At 39.9% G+C, this 25,155-nt stretch overlaps 1 protein-coding gene across 4 annotated transcripts in view; it reads right to left on the bottom strand.

Moving 5' to 3' along the window:
• Positions 1-965: 965 nt before the first annotated feature.
• The window catches only part of DLC1 (DLC1 Rho GTPase activating protein), a 216,991-nt gene continuing 192,801 nt past the window's right edge, over positions 966-25,155 (bottom strand). For all 4 annotated transcript variants that reach the window (XM_042872136.1, XM_042872137.1, XM_042872138.1 and 1 more), the window contains 12 exons: positions 22,784-22,865; positions 16,802-16,865; positions 12,519-13,948; positions 11,323-11,499; positions 9,407-9,566; positions 8,970-9,168; positions 6,412-6,625; positions 5,947-6,061; positions 4,665-4,886; positions 3,768-3,985; positions 3,440-3,613; positions 966-2,894 (listed from right to left, as the gene is read on the bottom strand). In XM_042872136.1, coding sequence (XP_042728070.1) covers positions 2,774-2,894; positions 3,440-3,613; positions 3,768-3,985; positions 4,665-4,886; positions 5,947-6,061; positions 6,412-6,625; positions 8,970-9,168; positions 9,407-9,566; positions 11,323-11,499; positions 12,519-13,948; positions 16,802-16,865; positions 22,784-22,865 — 3,176 coding nt within the window. In that variant the 3' untranslated portion in view covers positions 966-2,773. The remainder of the gene's footprint in view (positions 2,895-3,439; positions 3,614-3,767; positions 3,986-4,664; positions 4,887-5,946; positions 6,062-6,411; positions 6,626-8,969; positions 9,169-9,406; positions 9,567-11,322; positions 11,500-12,518; positions 13,949-16,801; positions 16,866-22,783; positions 22,866-25,155) is intronic.

The following is a 25,155-nucleotide window of genomic DNA, read 5'->3' as shown; positions in this document are numbered from 1 at the left end:
AATTAAACCATTATCTTTATTTCATTCTCAATGATTGGGAACCTGTGCTTCTGGCACTGAGGAAGAACATCTATGTATAACGTTTAATTTTCAGATATATTAAGCAGAAAGTATCTTAGCCTGAGCTATGGATACTACATGCAGGCTAACAATCCCCTTGCATAAACTGGTGTGAAGGTATAGTAGGTCCTGCTCTACCCAGGGATTGGTTGGTACTGTTCTGTATCATTTACCAGTCTTACTTTGGTGCCCTGACTATGTGTCAGTGACATGGCTTTCTGTATGTAAGATGAAGGCCAGTAATTATTTATGTACTTGAAGAATGATAGTTTAGAAACAAAACAAAAAAACCAAAAACCTTCTACTCTCCTACTTAAATTTTTTAGAAGGCAGTACTGAATTTCAACACTGTGAAGCACATCAAACTGGCTCTATGCAGCATGGGGTTGCCATTAACAAGGGATGGAGATGGCTATTGTGTACCTCAAATTGATTTGATGTTGAATGAACATAGCCAGTAATTTGAATTGTATGATGTCAATTACTACACAGTACTGCATGTCATCATCACTATGGTTATTAGATGCCTTGTTCACAGCATTACAGTAAGATCCACTCAGCTTAAAAAAACAAACAAACAAAAAAAAACAACCAAGAACAAAATGTTCTGATACTAGAATTAGCTTCAGCATGCAGTAAACCAACACTGAATCATCCCTCCCATACCGAATGGTAATAGTGCATGTATTTGTAGACAAGAAAGATAGGTGATGGTGATTAGTTGGGACTTTGAAAGCTGGGGAACTGGAAGGAGGAAAGGAGGACTTCCAGCTGATCCCATACCCCATAAAGCAGGAGTTCAAAGGGCTGGAGAAATCAGTGAGGGTATTGATTCAGCTTGCAGAAATAGGCTCAAGGCAGGAGGAGAAAAAAGGATGTGGAAAAAAATATAAATGTTACAATGATCTTTTTTAAACATTTAATAGTGCACTTATTGGATATATTCTGTACAGACATCTATAGCAAGTTAAACATCTTCCTTTCTCTCACTTACATCATAGTTGTGTAAAGCACATTTACAATAGAAAACATATTGAGGTACAAAAACCCAAAAAGAATATCTGAGGTATAAATACAGGTATATTTTAAATAATCTTTACCATGCTTTATCTATGTTTGACAGTACACTGTGGGCAAGTATACATGTTTACAATAGAATGGTATGTACAACATACAATTTTACAAATTCAGAAGTGTTTGTTGTAGAAGAATATACAAGGTTTTCCTACTCATGAGGAACACTATTACTGGAAGTACTACATTATTTGCCATAATTAATTAAAAAAAATCTTCATCAGAAAGCTTAAAATAATACTGACAATGGTAACAAAGTCTCAGTCAAAATTCCATCTTTCCACTCATTCATACTCTTGCCACAAAATACATGTGTCACTTAATACTGCACCTCACCTTTACAGTAGCACCTACTGAACAACATCTTTCTGTAGGACCTCAATACTTCTTACAGTTCATATACTTTGTTAGGGCAGTGGGGGGGGGGGGAATATCCCAAAGGAATTAAAAGCAAATAAAACCCAAGACAAAATCCCCCCCTTCCCTCTGCCCCCAACTGAACCCCTCTAAATTGCTCACATTCAGGTTCTGTTCATGTTAGTGTGCAGCTTTTAAGAAAACAGGCAAAGGAGAGAGAGAGAGAGAAAGGGAGCAAACTCTTACAAGTCTTCTACCCAACTCACTCCATCTGCTGCTGCAAGAGTCCTGTGACTCCAGTGTTTAATTTTTCCTCTTGAGCTATTAGAAGATGGTAAAATATTTAACGGCTCATTAAAATGCATACATATACTTAATGAGGGTAAAAATCTACAAATATTTTTTGGCAATATAACAGTTGACACTACCAGCTCTCTTGCTTGTTAAGTAGGCATTTCATTTCTAAGCTGCTATGTTGTTTCAAAGTATATTTATTTACTTAAAGTTAATATAGAATTGCCTTCACTCCCAAAAGATCATTTGGATAAGGAGTGAACAGTAGCCAGAGCAAGCCTACTGTAACATCTGCATAAGGGTTTTAACAGCGTTAGAGCTCAGCAGAATGCAGAATGGACAAATGGGAAGGATGGCTACTCCTGGTCCACAGGAGAGGCAACTGTATCCAGTATACTAAAATCCATCCTGGCTGCCTATCAGTGTACCAGACACATTTCAAGTTCAACTTCTACTGTCCTTTCAACCATCAATACACTCATTCACTCTTTAATCTCTGTGCAGACATTTCTCTGCTTATCTCAGTGAGAACACATTGAAGAGTACCAACTATTCCAGTGGATACATAAGTCCCTCAACACACTACAAATAAAATGACATGGGTATGTACATAAAGCCAAGCATTTCACATGGGAATGATGAGCCTTCACCATATTTCATAATATATTTTGCATCTAAAGAATTTTGCTTCTCAGAAGCAATTCAAACCACCTAATAGTACAATACTTTTTTTTTTTTTTTTTTTTTTTTTTTTTTTTTTTTTGTACAGTCCTCCTATGTATTCCAGTCAAGGCCTACACTATAGACCTTAAACAGACAGGAAGCAGCTTTAAAGTGTATGGTATGGCCACAGTCAATGCTCACAGTCTCATGCTGTCATCCCTTCATGACATGACTTACAGATGGTCTGCAGCAGATGAGCCTCTGTTTTGTGTAACATCTATGTTGCTGAGGTCTGGAGTGCACAGCTGTTCCTCTTCTTCAGTAGTCACCTGCATTTTATTTCCCTGTTCTCAAGACTCTGATGAGTGAAAGAGTCTCGTATCTTAACTACTTCAGATGCACACAAGTGTCCAAAACACTTGGTGTACCAGTCTGGCACGTGACCCCTAATGGATGGGGAAAAAAACAATGAAGAAAGTATCAGCAACACTGCACACATTTTTCTTTTCAAACACAGAAGGAGCTGGTTTAACAGCTCCTTAAATTGACTTAAATTTAAATTTCCTTAAATTTAAATTGACTGTGAAATCTCTATATTACTGCTTACTTGCTCAGCTCAGCCTTGCTAATACATAGATTTGCTCTAAAATGAATTTGCTGCAGTGAGCAAAAAGTTAATTGAAGTTTTGTGGGAATTTGGTCTGCTTCATTAATTGACTTAACATTAACATGTACTTGCATTCAAATAAATACACCTGGCAGATAAAGTGGTGGGATTATATACCAACAGCTATGTTGGAACACAAACTGGGGGTTTGTAATATAACAAACCCTCCTTGCTATTAGACATGTACAAAGGATAATCTTCTGTGACCTCTCAGAGTTCTATGCGCATGCACTATAGACTAAGCTGCAGCTTGCTGCACTGCCTAAATTTGGCACTATACACTACACGTCAGCAGCACAAAAGGACAAAAATAGAAATCCATACCTTAAATCAATTCTGCACATGTAGGTAAGTTTAGATTTTCCTGACCCGCAGGGCTCAATCAGATACCTAGACAGGAGCACATTGACTCTGACACCCACCACTGGAGCACGGTCATGATCCACTGAAGTTGCTAAAAGCACACAAGCTCCTTTGGGAAAGTTTGTCCTCCACGTTCTAAGAAAAAGGAAGAAAAAACATCTTGTCTTTGACAGACATTTAACAAACATACTTCAAACTGAACATAAACAGTTTTTTTTTAATTACATAACATGCTTTCTACAGAGATTCTGTTGACACGGTTTGTGGCTACAGCATAAAAATCTCTTACCTTAAGATGACAAAGTCCCTGGCTGGCTGAGGAGCCATGCTGTTCTGGACATATTGGTATATATCTGTCTGACTATCCAAAGGTTCAATTACTTTTGAGTCTATAAGATCTTCATCCCAAAGATGCTGCTCTTTAAGTAAACGATTTAAAACTTCTTCTGGTGTAGCAGCAATTTCAATGGTAGTTTTCCATAATCGGAGTGGGGGACCTTCACATGCCTGGGGAAAATGAGCATAGTCCTCAGTTTTACATTTTCTTTTTATTTTATACTGTTGGATAAATACAGCAAATTAAATATACACACACAAATGCACACATATACTGTACTAAGGTTGTTGGAATTTCAGACTGAGGTTGTTTTCCTACGAGCAAAAGGCATTTGCAAGCTGACTTCCAAAGTATTTTTAAGTTACAGTTATGTCCTCTCCTATGAACTACTGTTCAATTGTGGTACTACAAAAAAAAATACCCTAACTTTCCCAGTTCATTTTTCTTAAAATATCCTAGTTCAAATCTGATTGAAACATATCTCCGTCTGCTAGTTCTGAGCTGTGCAAGATCAGAGCAGAGAAACTTTGTTCCCACTGCCTGCACAACAAAAGTTAGCCTGTCAAGGCTTTGCGCAAGTGAGTGAGGGTGTGTAAATGCAATGCAGTGAACATTCCTGGGCAATATAAACACAAGAACTCCATTCAATGCATGTTCGCTGACTGCTGCTGAAAGACAAGTTGTTTATAGATGGTGTGCAATTGTGTCAAAAGATTATTATTTTTTCTCAAATCTATCCACTAAATAAAGATGTGCACTGAACCGAGTGTTATATCTACACCAAAAGCTAGCTTATATTAGAGATGATGCACTAAAAAGCAGAGTGGTGGAGCGAGTTAGTGTGCATACCTTCTTGTAGGCCAGGTCTGCTTGCTCTGAGGTGGAACAGCTGACCCAGCCCTTAAACTTCTCCTTCATTTCCTTCAGCAAGTCATCCATGCAGTCCTGGAGGTAGCAGTGGTAGTCAGAGGGCTCCATGGTGCTGCTGTTGCCCCGGAGCTCTTCCAGGCTGAGGGGACGGAGGTCCTGCTCCGTGTACGAATTCCGGCCCTGGCTCATTTCTTCAGGTATCTGAAGGATGAGAAGGACAAATCATCTTCTTGCAGCTCTCTCCATAAATCCCAGAGTTAGTATTGCAGTTTCACAGTCACCAAAGGATGGGTACGCATCATATTCTGTTGATAAGATGCTCACTGTTCCCTTCACTCTAAAGTTGGCAGTAGTCACACACTGTGGTTGAGAATGGGATGCCTAGAGAGGTTTTTGTGTAAGTCTGTGTATGTAATTATATCTGCTAATTACCTGAGCTAGCATACCAACTGTATTCTAAAAGATATATTTGTCAGGTCTAGAACTCAATGTGAAGCAATACTGAAGTTAAGTTTGTGACTCTGTGACCTTGATTTGATGCAAATTAGTCTCTCAATTACAGGGTGCCTTTTCCCCCTCTCCCCCCCGTGGAGTATCCCTTCTTTGCTACACAACTCAGACTCAATCCCACAGCAAAGTTTACCCTGCAGACTGGCTGAAGGAGGGGCAATAGTCAGCTATAAGAGGAGAGACAGGCATGCCTTCAGTTGTGGGCTTTGAAAAGGTTTGATGACAGTGAGGAAAACCAGAACGCAGACTTGTCTAGTTCTCCATGCTGGGCCCCAGAGGGAGCATGCCTTAGTTGTTACAGACCTTCCAACCGGTGGTCTGAGAGTATTACAGTTTAGAATGCTTTTGTGGCCTAGACTTGCTCTCTCTTGGGAATTTAAATATAAAGCAAACACTGGAACTCTTGGAAATAGCTTTGTGCTTTGTAATTAGAGCCGAAGCTCACAGATCCTCATGGCCACACAATAAAAACTGGAAGACCTGGTTCAAACGAAGCCTTCATGTAACAAAAATGTCCTGGACCCCAAAACTGTCTTGAGTTTATTAAGCACCCATGTCAGCAAAACAACCTTCCTGGCACTCCTTCAGATTCACGTGTGCACTCAGACCAGGATGCAAAGTTTTTTAAAAGGTTATTTATCACATACTAATCCTTATTAAAATAAAGAGACATTTGCAACTTTCTATTATATAGCAGGCCTAAGCCATATTGCCCAATATTGCACCCATTGATTTTGCAGATGTATTTTACCTGGAAGAGCTTCTTGCATTCAGCAATCATATGGGCTAGCCCTTGGGTTGCAGCCAAATTTTCATTTAGGTCTTTCTGGTCAGGTTTTCCCAGACTCGGTTTTCTTTGCATCACCCTTCACAGGAAGAAGAATACACACACACACAAATCCAGTTATTTAATGCAGAGCAAGAGAGATATTTGGTAAGAAAACAGCCACATTCCAGAATGTCTTGGTAGTGTAGAGCAGAGCTGCTTGGGACCAGATTTTGGCATGCTGTTATTGACTTCTCTTGCTATTCCCACTAAACTTTGCTTTTGGCATTCCCCAGTTACTACCCTTTTGTTTTTTTTAGCAATTTCACCACACCTGTCAAAAAGTAGGGTCACAGGACTGTTCTACATTTGATGCCTTCTGAGGCGTTCAAGGTGATCAAAAGGGTCAACAGGACTGGAAGCAACAAGCTGTGCTCTCCAGAGACATACCTTGGGGAAGAATTCTCTCTTTTGAGAGTGTTTAAATGGAACAGGGAAGGTGCTAAGCACACCGCCAGGTTTGTTGGTGTCATCTGGTTCTCCTTCACAGCAGCTGTGACATCACTCAGGAAATAGAGAAGAATCTGTAGGACCTCCCTGTTCTCGTCAGGTAAAAGCATAATGGCAGCCTTGATAGCCTGGAGACGCTGATCCTTTGGCACATCTGCAGAATATTAGTATTTCTCTCATCAGCCCATTGATTTTCCACACACACAGCATGAATATATCCCAAAGCAAACTCCAGCTTCAAATATTTAACTCAAGTTTGAAGCGATTTCCTTCAGGATGCATACCATTCATAGGAAACACGAAGAAATTTTTTTTAACCCACTAGTTTAACTACCCTCAGTAATTTCCTGCCTCACAAGAAATGCAAGCAAGAAGAAGTTGTGCCTAGGCCAGAGTTAATTTTAGATTTAATTTCCACAGCTACTTGCTCCCACAGATGCACTAAAATGACAGAATCCTGGACTCGGGCAGTGAACAAGCAAACAGTCCAGCCGATTTAGAAATTCTTTGGCTTTTAAAGAAATTAAAAACATTAATGCATTTTAGAAAAAGTGAATTAATTGAATAAATTGGCTAGCAAACCTTTCTAACAATGATGTCATAAAATAGACAGAAAGCGCTTTACCAAACACACTGGGTTGCTTTATCAGGCAAATCATTCAAAGTCATGCAGTGGAAAAAGAAAGTCAATGCTGTGGAGCCCCATACCATTAAACAGCTCCTTGGTTACTAACAACAAACACCCATTGGAAAAATTTGATGTGTGTCTTTATATACGGCCGCCTTCTCCAAACTTGAAGGGAACAAATAATGAAATAACCCAGACAAGATCTGCTTCTTATAAAGGGATTTCCAACAAGCCATCCATTCCCGAAGACAACATGAGAGTCTGAGTCCTGAAGCACTTGTATCATTAGCTCCACACTGCCCTGACTGCATGCCCCATAATACATGCATTGCTAACCAGATATTTAATTGAAAATTTGCTTCGGGCTTCAGCAATTTCATAAGGCCAGCACTGAGTTTAGAAAGCAATTGACTGTTCTTCATGCTGTCTCCTAAATCAGCTCAAAACACATTTAAGCCATGTATGGGCAATTCCAGAGTGCAGCCTGGTGCATAACTCTAAAGCAAAGAGAAAATTTGTCCTTTGTAGGGAAGCAAAATTTACAGTTGCTTTAAGGCTTTTTGCTCAGAGAGAACACTTCCCGACCACCTCTGGGGATTGCTCAGACATACTGTGAAAGGAAAGGAACAGATACTTCTGTGATTCTGTGTCAAGCTTTTTCTGGCACTAACCAGAAAGAGTTGCTGCTTAATATGCACGGAAGTGGAGAGTCTGATTCGATTTTTCCATAAGCTTTCCTGGGAATTGAAACAACACCAACACAAAAGTGTGCTCTGAAATAACAGTATGTATGTGTATGTTTTTATTTTAAACTGTCACCTCCACCTCCGGAGGTCTGAGGGAAGTTCCTGGATGATATAAACCATTTGCACCATAATCATAGGGGAAGGCACAAAATACTGTAGTGGCTCAAGGAAAGTGTTTTTGCAGTGAGCTGTGTTGTAGCTAGGCTACCATGGGAAGAATACATGAGGAGAGAGCTGGATTGGCCTTAGAAAAAGAAACAGGATCAGCAAAGTGCCTGCATTGCATCAGTTTGGATCTCCATGAATAATTCAAGAAGCTTTGGGGTCCTGGTCACCAAACATTAATTCATCTTTGGCCATTTTATAAAATGCTTTTTAAAAAGCATTTAAAGTATTCCTATAATGTAACAACTTTGAAATAGCATTTGAAGGGCAATATGTTGTTTGGAAAGCACAAAACAGTCATCTATGCAGAACCTGATTTATTTCACTCGCAATAAAGAATGTCTCCCTTGCTGGAAGTGGATCTGTCACCCCAGAAGGATGAATAATTTCTTTCCAGGTGTGTTGATAAATACATGTTTTGATGCCATTTATTCTAAGTACATTCTGGTTTTGGTACCCATTGGTAAGGTAGCTAAAAATTAGTAATGGAAAAGCTTTCAACTTAAAAGATTGTTTTAAAAAATGATGGTGAAGAACAAATATGAATTAAAAGAAAGCAGACTATTATGGCAATCTTGCTTTTAGAAAAATAACAAAAAACAACTCAAAAGCTCCAGATTGTTAATGTACTCTTTGCACATCTCCTCTATTTAGACACATCAGATCCAACTTGAAAATATACTGTAATATAAAGGAAACTCAAAAAAGAAAGGAAACTCTACAGCAAGCAATGGAGAATTTATTTGTTCACCAGAGAAAGGTGAAATGAAAAGAACTTCTCCAGTAAATCATTACACAAACAGAATATGAAATTAGTTCCTTATGTGGGAGCCTGTAATACAATAGCTACTACAAAAAGACAAAGATCAGCATACACAACATGTGTAGCGCCCAGAAATTTCTGCCTTTTCTGCACAAATGACAATTTGTCATCTAGCTTTAGAAATCTCAGTACTTACACTGGTATATCTGTAAGAAGGTCTCAGAGAGCTTGTTGGTCATGAGAGGCTCGGGCAGGTCACGGAAGAATTGCTTTAACATGTCTGCTACATCGTAGGCAGACTGGCCTTCATAGTTGACACTGTCTGTTGAACTCTCATTCATCTGACGCAAAGCCTGAATTCTTGATTTTACTCCAGATTTCCTAAATAGTCCAACCTAAACATATTTATATATGGAAAAGTAAATACATTTACATTGAGTCTAGCAAATTTGAAATTTAAGTATGTTCTTCAACCTCTTATGTATGTGTTGTCATTTCATGGAAAGCTTTTTCTTGAATTGCTCATTTTATTCTGAGTCTACTTTTTCAGTCTAACCAAAGAACTAGAAAAAACTAACAGAACACTAGGAATGGGTGCTGAATGTATAGAGGAGAGAGCAGAGCAAAACCCACCTGATCCAGGCAGTGGTTACGGAGGTACCGCATGGCTTGCTGAATGCTCTGTGGAAGGGGCTGCCCGGTGCGCTGGACGTTGACTTGCAGTGGTACTCCAAATACATTTCGGTCCCTATAGTCTGGCACCTTTATCCTTTTCATAAATTTTGGTACTGCCCTATTAAGTAAAAGAAATTACAAAATTGAATTAAACCTCTGTCAACCATTTATCTCATGGATTTCCGGTAATGCAAAAAGTAAGTGAAATAAATGAAACATTTTAGTATGCTGAATAATACGAAAAGTATTGAGAATATAAACAAGCTAATTCATTCAGGTATTGGAATAGGGAAAGAACAGAAAACACAGTTTCTCTAAGAGAAAAGCTTGAAATTCAGGGCAATATTCTGCCTGTAAGTATTAACGTGGTTCTATTCTACCAATATTAGTAGGACAAAAGCTACAGGGTAAAACTGCAGGGGCCAGACTGAACTGCAAAGGAGTCAAAATAAATCCTGTGGTCAGTGACCCCTTATAACACTGCTTCTTTAGGTTTCAAGAAAGATGGACATTTGTACAATGAGCTTTTGTATGTCAACTACTTGTTCTGCAAAGTCCTCTAACTGAGTCCATCACCTACCAGAGTGCATAACAGCAGAAACTGATGTAATACATTTGAGTTCATTAGCTAAAAACTTCAGCTCTATAAACAACCCCTTTGAGGGACCTCTCTCCTTGTCAGGGAGTAGTAACTGTTGTTACTCCTACTTCCTACTCCAGTTTCAATGACAGGTCTTTCCATTTGCTTTTGACTCCAAGGAAAAAGTTACTAAGTACAAAAGAATGATTTATCCCTAAGTTCCCAAGTGTTATTTTCATGAAGGAAAAAACCCCAAAACTATTAAAACGTGAGAATATTAAGTTCATTTTCCTAAACAAGAAGAAAACTTAATATATGGTACAACACCTAATAGGACATGGTAGCCATGGTGAACAGGGAGACCTATTTAATATTTCAAAACACAGTACAGCTATACAAACACTGCATTATATTTACAGCTGACTAATCTGTTAAATAGGAAAACAGAACCAATTTGTATTGCCATACAGTTAAGTTTAGGGCATTATTGATATATGTATGAATAATACTTGCTTTGTCAAAAAACATGCCAAAGGAATGTGAAAAAACACATTGCGATCTCCACTGAGAATCTGAAGCATGCAGGGATAACTGGTCAATACTTATTTCTGTCTTTCAGAACAAACAACTTCTGTATTTAGAAAGGCTGACATAATAACAGCCTTTGAACAGGAGGTACTTTGATGCTGAAGCTAAATACTCTCTATGACTCCTGGGGAAGGGAGGAGGCTGGCCTGTGGTAGGGAGAAGAAAAATTTTATTGCGTCTTTTGCAGCCTGAAGGTTACACAGGCTACACTACATATAGAATAATAAAAGAGCTTTCTATTTCATTCTTTCAACACACAAAAACCAAAAACCTACACTCAACTTGGTTACAAACACCTGGACACAGCAGAAATGGCTTGCTACAAAAAAAAAAATAGACAGTTGTTGGATAATAAGATAACAAGGCACTCACTAAGTGTCTCTATACGCCATCAGGCCTTCTTTTGCTATGGAAAGCAGACATCTTCCTGCACAGAAAGCTGGCCTCTGCCTCACTGCTATTATTCTTCTATATGTTCTTATGAGCATGCTTCTCAATCCTAACGAGATTTGCCCTACCTAAAGGGTCAATGATGTTAGCACTGTCTAAGGAAACCAGAAATACTGTCAGCATAGGCTGAAGGAAGACAGGCAAATATGGAAAAAGTGGGACAGAGGGACTTGTATGTTTCCAGAAGTTGCCTAGGACTAGTGAAACTGTTGTGCTCAGACAGATGGCCTGTCTACACATGGCACTGTGCCCTTACCAGCTGAAGCCGTGCTTGTTGGAAGGCGTGTATTTCTCCAGGAGAGCAGTTAACTTCAGCAGTGAGTACTTCTGCAGCAGGTTCATCTGTGCCACAGATTGGCAATTGATCTGCAGTGAGGCTGAACTGAGGCTGGGCCGATGAGAGCTCTGGAAGCTGTGCCACCTCAGCCTGTGCCTGTGGAGATGATGGAGAACAGAGTAAGGACTCGTCATCAGGATGTCTGCCTCACCCACTGCAATGTCTGTGGATGGGAACACGTTAAGCTATCCTACATAAACTGATATCCTCATATCAGATATCCTTAAAGGCCTCAAATAATGTTGATTTTTTTTCCCCTCAGAAGACCTTTCAGCAGTAAGAAAGTCAGAATCAAACAACTCTGTAAGAATAAAAGGCTCCAGATTTCAAGACACGTCAAATGGAAAACTAAAAGCTCTTCTGAAAGTCTCATTAAATTTATACATGCAACTGTAGACGACTAAATGACAGCAGAAACCACGCCCTAAATTATTTGCACCAGTTTTAAAGAAAAACTGGAAACAAAGCTAGAAAGAGTTCAGCCCCTTGCTCTATTCACAATACAGCCTTCTATGCCATGGTGAAGATCCCAATGTGAGCTTGGGGGCCTCTGGAGCTTCCTCAAACCCCCACAGTGCTGCAGCAATCAAAGGAAACTAAACACTCTCCATCTTCCTCACAGATTTAATGCCCAGACATGTTATTAGGAAACAGCCTGCTACTGAAAAGTGCAATTTTTTAGTCAGTCTAAAGGTTTTTACTACATGCTGACAAGAAACAGATCATGCTTCCACTGGTTCTCCTACCCCATTTAAAAAGCGAATAATCCTACTTGAGATCCCTCACCTTCCCACACACCATTTCAGCTTGAAGAATTACCATTCCCCCCAAGCGCCTTAACACTGAGTTGCTGAGCAAGCTGTTTTTCAAGGACGACTCAAGCTGAACATATAAACATATAGCTATGAAGTGTCAGAATCACTTTTCTAGAAGTGCTGTACAAATAGTTTCCATGGTTCTAATTGTTTTTGGAGGCAATGGGATGAGCATGTGTATGTTTCAGTGGCCTCAGATGGTATTGCATGAAGGCCTTAAATAAGCACAGTACAGCTACTACAAAGGCATCTGGTCCAACAGGGACCTCACTGGGGCCACCCTAAGTCCCACAAGCTCACCTGCTGGACCGTGTCAGTGATGCGCCCACTCCAGAGTCCCTTCTGTCCTGCATCCCTGAGGGCTCTTCTGTTTCATTAAGTGAATTCCCTGTGCTGTCAAGGTCACTTGGTGTTGTTCGATCATTATCTACATCAAGATGGATCTGCTTTGGGGAGGAAGGACATGGGGAGATGGAGTCGAGCGCTGAGTCAGAGTCCCCTTCATCCGAGAACTTCTCGGACCACTGATTTACTATTCTTTGCATCCCTTTTACATGGTACAAGATGTCATCTAGTTCTGGGAATATGTCTTCATTTTCCAGATCAGCCAGGTCACTCGTACTGGAATACAGGATTGAGCCTGGCACGTTGTCGTAAATGCTCAGGCGGCTGCTCAGTGAGCTAGCAGAGTTGCGCCTTTTCCCTATGCTCAGCTCTTTAGAGCTATCTCCACTGTTTTCCCTCTGAAGAGTAAGATGGCCATGCCCATGGAAACTCCCTGTCCTCCAGTTCACAGAAGCGTTGCTTTCTGTTGGGGAGAAGTTGCCATTGGAGAGCGCTTTGGGAAAAGTGCCAGGCTTATGATCTTCTGGAATAAAAAAAACAGTGTCTTCTGCAAAGCTTCCCCTATTCTTGAAATTCTGCTCCATCACATCGCTGAATGTTGACTGGTTGAAGGGATCAAAGCCTTCCAGGTACATGCCCACCCTTTTATTGTATGCGCTGAGGCTGCGTGTGCGCGTGACAGGGCTGGGTGTGCTGACAGCGCTGCTCGTCTCCGACTGACTGCTGCTGCTACTTGTCTGGGTAGAATTGGAGACGCTCCTTTTTCGTACCATGGGAAGGCTGATGTGATTGCCATTGAGGGCAGAAATCTCCACGCAGTTAAGTTGTTTCAGTTTATCTTCATCCATGCCCTCCTGCAGGATGGGCCCACTAATAATAAGGCCAAGCTTTGAAGGAGCTTTGTTCTTGCCATGGTGAGAGCTCTTGATTTTCAGACTCTCCATCCTCTTGAGCAGGCTCTTAGTTTTAGATTTAGTGTTCTTCTCATTTGCTTTTGTGTTGAAGCTGAAGCTATTCAACTCCCTGGGCAAAGGCAGGCTGCTGAACGAATCATCATTTGCTACGAAATTGCTGGATGAACAAATGCTCACAACTGAGTTTGTTCTGGTGCTAGAGGCCTCGCTCTGCAGGGTTGGATGGTGGCTGCTGGTGCTGCTGGTGCTGAGAATAGAGGCCACCTCCTGCCGCTCGCTGAGATCGGTGAGCACGCTCTCACAGCTGGCCGCATTTGGGAGGAGAGGAGCCTCTGGGGAGGAGGAGGTGTTAACATCCGGCTTTGGAGGGAACACATCAAACTCTTCAAGCCTTGACCACCTCTTGCTGTCCCTCTGAAAAGTCCATTTGCCGCTTATTGCACATGGTTCGTCTTCATCTGAATCTTCACTCTGCAAAGAAGAACAGCCCTGAAAGTGCTGCTTGCAAACTTACAAACAGAGAATTGCATTTAAATACAGTGCACACTAAACTGATTTAAGCATGACCTTGTTCTCACCAAATTTAAAGCAAAAACAGTCTCTTGCTTCAGGGAGGAGAAGATTAAACCATAAAGCCCATTACAGGAAAAAATTACATTAGACAGACAATTTATTTTAACAGTTTTTAAAATACAAAGGATTTATGCTTTGTAAAAAGAAACAAACAAGGCAATCTGCTTTAACTTGCTCTTTTCTTAAAACTTTAGTATCCACAGGCTTTTAATTAATTGGTCACAGTGGATAGCCTTCAGATCAGTGGAAATTCCTGGCATGCATAAAATTTTAAACTGGAGTCAGTCCGGGGTTGGGGTCCCCCTGGACTCTCTCCAGTTACACTCTGTTGATAGCGGCTCTATGTTTATACTCCTTTTTGCAATTAAGAGATGTTTCTCATATGTTGTGAATTGTAGCAGCTTAATTCTTTACCTATTCGGGAAGTTTAAAGCTGTGAGTGATGAGACAGCAAAAGAAACTCTTGCTCTGCTACAGTTTGATGCCTCCAGGCTCCTACCTGGTCCACTCTTCCTCCCACAGGCTAGTGGCTAACATTTTAAGAATGTCTTGCAAAGTTTCTTTCTACTTCAGCCTTGCTCCGGGCAGACTTTAACACTCACAGATAGCAAGCAGCAAAAGCTTGCTTGCTGCATAGCACGTAAGTAAATTGTAAATAGCATCTCCACTGATTATGTTTGATGTACGAGTAATGCCTGAGGGCACACTTACACGCACATCACTTATGCCTCAATCTTTTCATCTAAATCCTGAAAGGGAGTGATCCTGGGATTGACATATTTGGTCTTCCAAGTGCCTGGAAAATTTTAAGTTGCATGCAGTCGGGAGAATAAAACCAATGTGAGATATTTTAATGTGACACCATGAAACCACAAAATAACCTTTGGTGTAAAGAGTAGGCACGACTAATTGCCACACAGTTCCACGACTGCTGAAGTTTCACATCATTTGTTTAGACTGTTTTAATTTAAAAACAAATATTCAAGCATGGCCCAAACTGTAACTATTTGTGTATCAGGAATGTAAACATTTATAGTCTGACAAACAAGTAAATTATTCATATTTCTAGGATTTTACTTCTGAATACTTCAGCTCCTGATTCTCTCCTGTTGGTTTTTTTTTTTTTATTTCCTTTCATTGCACATTTCATCAGCTCAGGAAAGTAAGTGAAACACCATATTTATTTCTTTATAACCAAAAACATAAGGAAACAGAGAAGTGTTATTCTCCTTGCTTCCCAAGTACTACAATCAGTGTTTCTGTCCATGACTCAAGACAAAAACCAAAGAAGACTGGATTGCTTATTTAAAGTTTTCAAGAGGAAAAATGTCACCAAAACCTGTCAATGGATAATTATTCAGATACAAACAGAATCACAGAATCGTATTTATTTGACAGGAGTTAAAATCATTAGAAATCCTAGTGTATAATTATGATGGTTTGATGGTGAATGTGGTTTGGCTGGAAAAAAGGAACAGTAAAGCAATCATAATTTTCAAAGAGGCCAGTGCAAACATAAGGAATCATGTATTTTTGTTGACACAATTTTTCCCTTAGTGTTAAAAAGTTTTAATGAAAGCAACAAGAGGGAACAGAATCTAAGACCATCTGCCAGAACACAAGAGGTGAATGAAAATCAGGAGCACTCAGACTACGGAAGATCTGGGGTCTGGACCTGAATCAGGTCTGGTCTGACCTCTAACAGCAATACTGATCATTCCATAGTTAACGACATTCAGAAAGAAGAATTCTTCTGGTGGTTATGAAGAGCAAGCCAGTGGCCTACCCCTTCTTTTGAGGAGTTCCTATATATGCTGCCTCAGAGTGTTATCTTCTGGAGCTTGGGTGCTGTTTCCAGCATACCACAGATAGGGAAAGAGGGGATTAATTCCTGGTAAACAATCCCAGAGCATTTGTATGCATTCTTGTTAAGGGCAGGGCAGCATTGTATAGCCTTAGTTTAGTCATCTTTATCTGCAGTCTGAATATCCCAGGGAATGGTATCAACTACTGATTCATCCTAGGAACACACAGTTTTAAGACAACTCTCAAGTGGTACCTTACTAACAAAATCTGGCAACTCAGCTTTCTGTCAGCACTGACTTGCTCAAGTTACAGGAGGTGCTCCCTTCTTTCTCATGCTCCAAAGGATCATGAAGATCCACGAAACCCTTTAAACTCCTGCTAAACTCCCTGGAGATGTGCAAACTTCTAAAATAGGTATTCAATGCATTTTGTAAAAAAATTGCTTTAATTCTGAGCTATAATTCTGTGCAGCCCAAGCACAGTCAAACTGATTCTGTCTATAAGAAAAGAATACAATTCCAATGTGATGGCAAAGAACCAGAACTGTGAAGATTACAACAAGGACGATGTTCTAACATTCAGGCCAGCTCATTGTGGCTGATCAGGATCCCATCCATCATGCCTACTCCACAATCCTGCCTGGTAATAAGCTACAACACAGCCTTGCTGGCAGGCAGAGAAGCCCAGTGCTTTACAGAGTGAGAACAGCATTTCATGGAAGAGCTAGCTAGACCTTTATCTGTGGCCAAGCCCTTCAGTTCTCACTAAGTAACAACACAAAATGAAATGTAAGCAGAGTTTTGACAACGTGTTATTGGCAGGTTCTACTCAGTTATCATTCTACACTACGGCTAAACAATCCTCTAGTTTTTGTTGTTGTTTTTTTAAAAAAATTAAGTTTTATTAATACACAATAATGTAACAGAAAATGTCAAAGGTACTTACCCTTTTCCTGTGAGGACTGATTTCTAGCTTCATCACTGCACATTTGTTTAAAGTATTTAAGCGCCTGCAAAGCAAAGGAAACCATATTAAGAGAAAACTCCAGAGTTTTGGCACAAGCTATTGCAGTTCAAAAGCTTTTGTGAAGGCTATCCCTAAACTGCTTTGCATACAAATAGCCAACAGCAGGGTTTCACTTAGAGCCCTAATTATACTTAACCATTAACCCATTACATTTGGCTGTATTCTAACTTCAGAGGGAGGGAGGAACTGATGACTATTTGTCACTATTACCTCAATCAAAGTCAATGGAACTAAACAGAAACTTAGAGTACTTCGAAGTGCACTATGACTGATGAATTGTAATAATTACATTTATGTAAATATGAAAGATTCAAACCCTGAAACAATCAATCTCGACAGACTGCAAATATAGGAAAAGGCTTCTTACTGACCCTGCACATACGTGACTACGTGAAACAGTGTGTCATTTTAAAATTGCACTGAAAGCTTACACAGGAAAACTTAATTTTCCACTTACCAGGGGTCCATTTTGATTGTGAGAAGTGTGTAATTATTTTCACTATAGTCCTGGGACCACAGTTTTTAAAAAGCTTTGTACCTGACTTTTCTTTCCTAAACTGACAGTTTATTTTATATGTAAGAATATTTTACTCTAAGTCTAAAATTAAATCAACAAAAATAAACAGCTGCAGCAACAAGAGTTAACCACCCTCCCTGTGAGCAGTCTGCATGCACATCTTAAAGTGCTGCATGAATGTACATAGCATCCCTTTATTCTCTGATGAGCTAACAATCTAACATCCCCCAAACAAAATAAGCTCTCTTTCTTATCCAGTCCCCCAGAACACCAGTGTGGCTTGGCAGTCGTGAGAGGCATCACGTCCTCCTTGCCCTCCTCCTGCCTCCCTCATGGTAAGCCTCTGCTTGCAAAGCTGCACCATGAGCTAGGAGAGCTGCAAACTCATCTTTCATTCCTCGGTGGGTTGAATTTCACCCATAATAGCATGTGAAGAAGGGAGGCAGAGGAGCAGAACTGCCTCATTCATGCCACTTCAACAGGGGTAAGGCTGAGCTTTAAAAAGCCTGCTTCATTCTGAAGGAAGTGGTAGAATTTACACCTAATTCCTTCCAGCAAAATGTAAAGAAGAACCTTTATTGGAAGCTTTGCAAAATTTGAAAAAAAAAATTAAAAATGCTGACTTGTCATGTTGCTTCAGATGAGTCTTTTCAGATACCTGAAACTTGTAACTTGAATCTAGAAAATGTGTGCACAGGAAGGATTACTAGTTTCCTCTTTCCTCTCCCCTTTTACGCGCAGGATTGGTTGCAGATGGTATTTACACAGGGCTTGATCCTGAGGCCATCAAAGAAAATGGAAAAGCTCCTACTGGTGCTTTTGCTGCCGTCATGGGGTAAAAAAGGACAGTTTGATCTATAATTAGACCCAGCCACAACACAGCAGAAAAGAAGAGAAACAGGAAGAATTGCCATAGGTCAGATGCTAGGCCAGTGGCAGATTAGGAAAGTTGTCCAGATCTCTCAATTTCCATCTTTGCTCTGACCTAACCCAGCAGGCACAGCTCTTCCCACTGTGGAGTGGGTATGTGACCTTACAGCAGTTGTGTTTATGGCATGGATGCCTGTCCCACCTACACGTGCGCATGGATTTTGTTTCTCTTCTCTTGCTTTATAATTGTTTTCTTTCCAAACTCCAGGACCTCAATGCCAGGGAGTACTAAGTTGGTTTCAGTCCTATACTGTGTAATAATTTACAAATTTCACAGTGTGACAACCATTGCCTTCGGTGGGAAGAGACTACTACTGAATCCACACATCAGGCTTTATCTAATTCTAGCCTGTCTAATAGCTGATAAAGACTATCTTCGATTTCACAAAGATTACATCCACAGACTTCTCTCCTACTCAAATTAAAATCCTGAAATAGGTAAAAAAAAAAAAAAAAAAAAAAAAAAAAAAAGAGGATAGATCTCTGTTTCCAGAGGAGTATTTAAAAAAATATATAAAATACCCCAGTGCACACCTCACAAAAATGACTATGGGGGCAAGATAAGGTAACCCCCAGTGAGCAGAGTTAAACACAAAAGCAGTTGAGGCAAACAAAGGCTCTGTTACACACCTGACATGATTTCATCACAAAAACACTTTCCCTTTTAAAACCTAAATGATCTGTAGTGATTGCCTCAGGTCTGTGAGTTTCGTTATATATATCCCACAAACTACTTTAGCTGGAATCACAGAACCACAGAATCAGAATCACAGAATTGGAAGGGACCTCAAAGATCATCCAGTTCCAGCATGCCTGCTACTGGCAACAAGCCACTGAGCAGGCAAGGTCCAGGCTTTGTCTGGATGAGAGTTATCTATAACTTCTATTAACATTCACTGTGCATACTGAAATATTTCTTAAGCCCATAAGCGCACACATTCATTTTCTGCAGATTTTCTCATCAAATTGTTGCTGGATAATGAACCTCAATTTTTTCTCTTCTGACTCTGGACACTCTCTCTCACAAAGTCCACTCCTGGGTATAAATCTTATCACTTCTTCATTGACAGGCAACAGGTCATGTCTCATTCTTTAGATCCATCTTATTTTGCCCCAATCTATCTCAGTGGCATCTTCATATGGACTCTGTGGAGACAGCGGGACAGAGCAGGACTGATGCAGACAGTGGCTGCAGCCAGTTACACCATCTTGCTATCTCAACCTCAATCACTACAAGGCCTCCTACCCCCAACTTCAGTCTCTCTGGATGACAAGATAATATTCTTTCCCATTCTTTAGGTAATTGCCTTTGGGTCAGCCTTTTCTCTGCAGGACTTCATTTCCAGAGAGACTTCACTAGAGGAGACAGCTCCGTATCTACCTGGTCCCTTCTCCTCATCCAACAAAATTCAGAACCCTTACCTGGGCTTGCAGCCTCCTTCACCTTTGCTTTGTAAAGCCTTTCTTCCTAACCAAGACCATTGTGACAGTATCTGCCTTTCAGTCCCAGTCCTTGTACTGGTTGGCCCCAAAACACAAGGTATTGGAGCTTCTCTAGGAAATGATACACGCAATCTACTCTTCCCAGTCATCCTATCAAAAATAGCCGAGCTAGCTTAGCTTGAACTTCTTTTAAGAAAGGCATCCCAAATCAGGCACACACTATCAAAAACGTCAACTTGCATGCCTAACTTCAGCTAACTTATACATTAAAATACGGCCTCATGATACAAAGTCTTTGTTAATCTAAATACCAGTTAGTTCTACATCCGCCCTAATCACTGCCACTTCATTCTGCTCTTCTCAAAAAGAGAAAATTCTCATCCCACAAAGTCAAGAAAAGTGAAAGCAACACATTGTAGGAGATACAAGCATTTTAAACTAGAATTTTCCATCTCAATAAATGTACGATCTAACTGTAAGCTTCAGTTTAAAATATTTTCTTAATAGATTTAAATACTTTGTTCCTCATTGCAGGGCAAATTCCAGCTCCATTATACCTGCAGCTAACTGATGACACAGGAGCTTCATTGGACAGTCCATACCTTGTTCCCAGAGCTCATCTGCATGTTATAACCTGCAGTAGATGCCAGCTCTCCATCAATCAGACTGCACAAGCAGCAAATGCTGTTCACTTTAATCCATTGCAATCAATTTCTTGGATGAGAAATCGGGGTGGTAAAAGATTTACAAAACCTCTTGCGCAGATAGTGTGGCAGTTTTCTGGTTACATGTAAGGAGATTAAATAGGATTTTCATCACAGCTTGCTATGTAATTCGTGCTTAGCAACCACAGCCTTTAGGACAAGCGCGTTTCAGTGCTTAGTGCATTATGTGGGCAGTTACTCTCTGAAGATAAATTCCTGATCATTAATCTTAGAGTCTTATAAAACCACGGCCAGCAGCACAATCACTACATAAAGCAACCTAGCAAATTAAAGCAGAATCATGACTCCTAGGTTTTTAACCCTACATTTCATGAAGCACCATATACTATCTCTGTAATTCAAATCTCAACTCACTTTTCACTTAGAGATTTTCAAGAAAATCATTAATGGAGTGTGGCTATTGAAACCTTTCCCATTTATAAAGGAATTTTACAAATATTAGGAAAACTGTTATTAAAGTTATGTTATTTTTCATGCTTAAATTAATAAGGTTATTAAACAACAATTGACAGTACAGTTCAGATGTAAACTATAATTTAAAATGCTTCATGCTTAAAAAGTATACAGCATTTATTTATCTCTGTGCTGAAAATGCAAATAATTCCAGAACTACTCTGATTTTCAGTAAAGAAACAATGATGGCTTATGGCTATAAAACAAGTCTGAATTCTTTACTGAGTAAGATCCTTTACTTTTTATACACTGACCATGGCATGAGTCAAAATAAAACTGGGTTTGAGGAAGAAACAGCATTCCAAATGATGTACCGTCTCCATGCTTTACAAAATTAAGCAGGGAGATGTCAAAAAAAAAAAAAAGAGAACAAAAAAAAAAAAGAACAACACACAGACACACACAAAAAAAAACCCCAAAACCTAAAGGTAGAAATGCTGTGATAATGTACTGCTTTTGTCTAACACACATTACAAAGGGTCAAATTCAGTTGTCCAATATGTTTAACTGAATTACTTCTGTTTTATTTTAAATTGGGATTTGAAAGTTTCAGTTTTAAAGCTATTTTGTAAGAGATAACTGTGGCTTCAGAGGCTTCAGAATGATGTAGCTCAGCCTTTAAAATCAGTTTCAAGCTGCAGAAACACCTGTAGCCTCTTATGTCCATTATACAGAAAACAATTTGAAGATGGAAGCAAACAGACTACTTTACAAGTAGCAGATTTGTGAAAGACTGCCTAGTTTCACAAGATATATGTTTAGTCACATCATTCTGGCTCAAAAAATAAGATTTCATTCATAAGACAGTGAACTTCTGCTGGTCTCTAAGTTCGGAAAAAGTGGCAACTGCTTTTATCGCTTACATTTGCAGCAAGTCTCAAAGAGATAAAGAAGACACATTATTACTTTTAACAGTGAGAAACAACCTGCTGCCTTTTCCTTTCCATCTAAATAAATAAGTCCAGGTTTAAAAGTATTCTTGCAGGAGAACTGTAGATCCAAAATATGCTGGCTTGACTATATTTTGTTTTCCTGGCAAGGGAAGACCATGCTTCTGGGAAACAGCATTTATTCACATTGCTGTACTTTCTGTTCAATCATTTCGAAAGTTTCAGAGCACACAAATAAACAGACTGATGTATCACATTTTAATTTTGATAAATTTGGTGCCTTCCCCTGCATCCACAGTGTGAATTTAACATTAGTGAAATTTTTCCCTTCCCGATGACTGGACAAATCTGTTTTCTTAGTTGGAAAATCCTGCAGATGTTTCTGAGCAACTTCAAAACTCCAGTTTCTCTTTCCCTTCTAAGTATGGCACTGATGGCAAAAGAACACTATAAATGAAACCCTTTCTTAAAAGGGTTTTGTAATTCATTAGAGTTACTGACATTTAGAGCTGTGGCCATCGTGCATGCAGAATCAAAAAGTATTCATTCTGAAGACAATTTGGAAAGCTGCCAGAAGTAATGCAATAGCTGCACTCACAGATGGCTGTAGCCTGCACAGTTCTGCTTCCCCCCGGCTTGCTAACTTGAGAATAATAAGACCAAGTAAAGAATAACAGTAAAAGATACACCTATGAAATAGGTACAAAGACTCTTATCACAAATACTCCTGCCATATTCCTCCCAACTTGGTTTTAAACAAGATCCCCAAGCATTTCTTAGCCCAATATAGTATTTCAACTAAAAATGCATACATATAATTGATAACAAAAAATGTCTGTGCCAATAATAAATATTTGTGGTTATGCGTTTTCCAGATTATACCTCTTCCTGTTATACAGGAAGATTTTAGTTTCAAGATGCAGTGTGATTTCTTTCCACTTACCTGCATAGGGCCTCAATGGCATCTCTGTCCAGGAAGTCATGCTCTCGCTTGACAAGAGCAATGTCAATTGGAAAGAGGAGATCTGTAGGAATAGAGACAGATGAAGAACCACAAAATCTCTTTTTTTCTAGTGGTATTTCAAGTCCACCAGCTGCCTCCAGATGAGCTAACCAAGATGCGATTGATTCTCAGATAAAGAAAAATCAGCTCAAATGCCAGAGACATTCACTGTCCATGTACTAACTTTTATGTGCAGCTTTGATAACTGAAAGCTGATAATTACAGAGGGAAAAAATGAGCAAAGCAAAGATGAAACAACAGGAAAAGAAAGGAGGCAAACATGAGCTCCCTATCCGATACCAGAAGCTGAAACTAGTTCAGGCTAGATTCATTTAAAATAAATATACAAGTGATGCTCCAAAAGCAATGCCTCCTATTTTGTTATCTTGGCCCATAACATCAGAGGTGGATGGTATGTAGAGGTTGTATGCCAGTAGAGGCTGACTGTTCTGGCTAATATTCCATTATATTTTGCTGCCATATGGCAGGTGGCAGCAGAGGGATGGTGACAAAATTGCATCTGACATGGAAGTGCATATGAAGCAAAGATGTACCACTGAATTCCTCCCTGGAAAAAAAAATTTGCACCAATGTTCATCAACACTTGTTGAACACTTATGAGATCAACCAGTGGATGCAAGCTGAGTGAGGTGGTGGGTGGTGTGTTTCAGCAGTGGCAACAGCGACATGAAGGACAAGCCATGTTCTGGATGGTCATGCATATGCAGAGCTAAATAACATCTTCAGTGCACTGGGAATGATGGTAGCAACACTGAAATATTGCAAAGTTTGTGATGCGTTCCACAGGGTCACACAGGAGCCAGGTCCAGGTGGCTCAAACAGGAACAGAAAGAGCACATATGCAAGCTTGTCAGGACCTGTAGAACCAAAACGAGGTTGAGAGTGACAGTTTCCTGGATCGCATTATTATGGATGATGAGATGTGGCATCACTATTATGAGCCACAGCCAAAATAGCAGTCCATAGAGTGGTACTGTGAATTTCCTATTAAAAAAATATATTCAAGATGCAGCCCTCAGCAGGTAAAGTGATATGTACTGTCTTTTGGGATAGGAAAGGGGTGATTCTTCTGAATTTCCTGGAACCTGGAGGAACTATCAACTATCACCACTACAATGTGATGCTGACTAAGCTGAAGGCTCAAACTTTCAATATTATGCTGGAGAAGAAAGAAAACAGTCTTTCTCTTGCAACACAATAACACCAAATCCAATAACAGTCTGAAGATTGTGGAGCACACTGGTAATCTTGGCTGGAGTGTCCTACCACATCTACCACATAGTCCAGATTTGGCACCTTCTGACTTCCATTTGTTCAGGTTGACGAAAGATGGACTGTATGGGAAATGTTTTCCTAGAAGTGATGCTGTCACAGTGGGTTGCTTCCACTGGTGCAGATTTTGAGAAGTGTGGCGTGTAGGCTCTCATTCATCACTGGTGAAAATGCAGTTAATGGTGGTGATAATGTTGAGAAATAGTTTTCTAGCTGAGAACATGCTCTGTGAAACAGTGTTACTGTGCTCTTTGTATGTGTTGTAGTTTCCATGGAAATAAAGAGGAGGCATTGCCTTTGGAGCAACCTCCATCTAAGTACTAGTATCTCAGAATATAGGAAAAAGATCAGTAAAAACCAAATTGCTGGAATGAAAAACAGAATCTCCTTGGCTGTACATCAAGCAGTTTAAGTGTTTGTTACATTAATGAGATAGAGGCTAAAAAGAAAGAATGCCAAGCTGCTAGAGCCCACACTATCCTTTCCTTACAAGATTATTTAGGTAAATAACTGGGAGAGTGAGGGGGAGGAGACAGTGCTGTCAGAAAGCTGTAAATTTACTACAGCTCTGAAGCAACAACAAGATATATATTATTTACTGTCCTCCACAGATTCCTGACTGTCATTTAGGTCCTGATTCAGCATTCTTTGCACAGCCATACCTTCCACCAAAACCACTCGGTGTTAAATACATGCAATAATACAAGGACTATGCGATAATACAAAGACTAAGGTACTGCTGCAGTTGCATACAACTTTGTGTGCCCACAAGAAAATATATGGCAGAACAAAAGATAGAGGGGGGACTAGAAGTTGATGGTCTTCACAAGTCCTTTTTTTGTTACACTTAACTTTGCTGATGCTGTTTTTGTTGGTGTTGCTCCTACCAAAGAGGCCTGCAAAGGACAATGGCATATTGTTTTCACATATCCTTTCAACGGGTATTGTTGGCCTTGCTTTCACATCTCGATCTCACTCTCTGCAGTCCCTTTGATGTTGGACAAGAAACTGATCCTCAA

Source organism: Lagopus leucura, unplaced genomic scaffold (assembly GCF_019238085.1).
Source record: "Lagopus leucura isolate 7727_CA_CO unplaced genomic scaffold, USGS_WTPT01 Super-Scaffold_100004, whole genome shotgun sequence".
In the NCBI taxonomy this organism is placed as follows: Eukaryota; Metazoa; Chordata; class Aves; order Galliformes; family Phasianidae; genus Lagopus; species Lagopus leucura.
The sequence above is the reverse complement of the archived record's forward strand: the minus strand, read 5'-3'. Positions and strand labels throughout refer to the sequence as shown.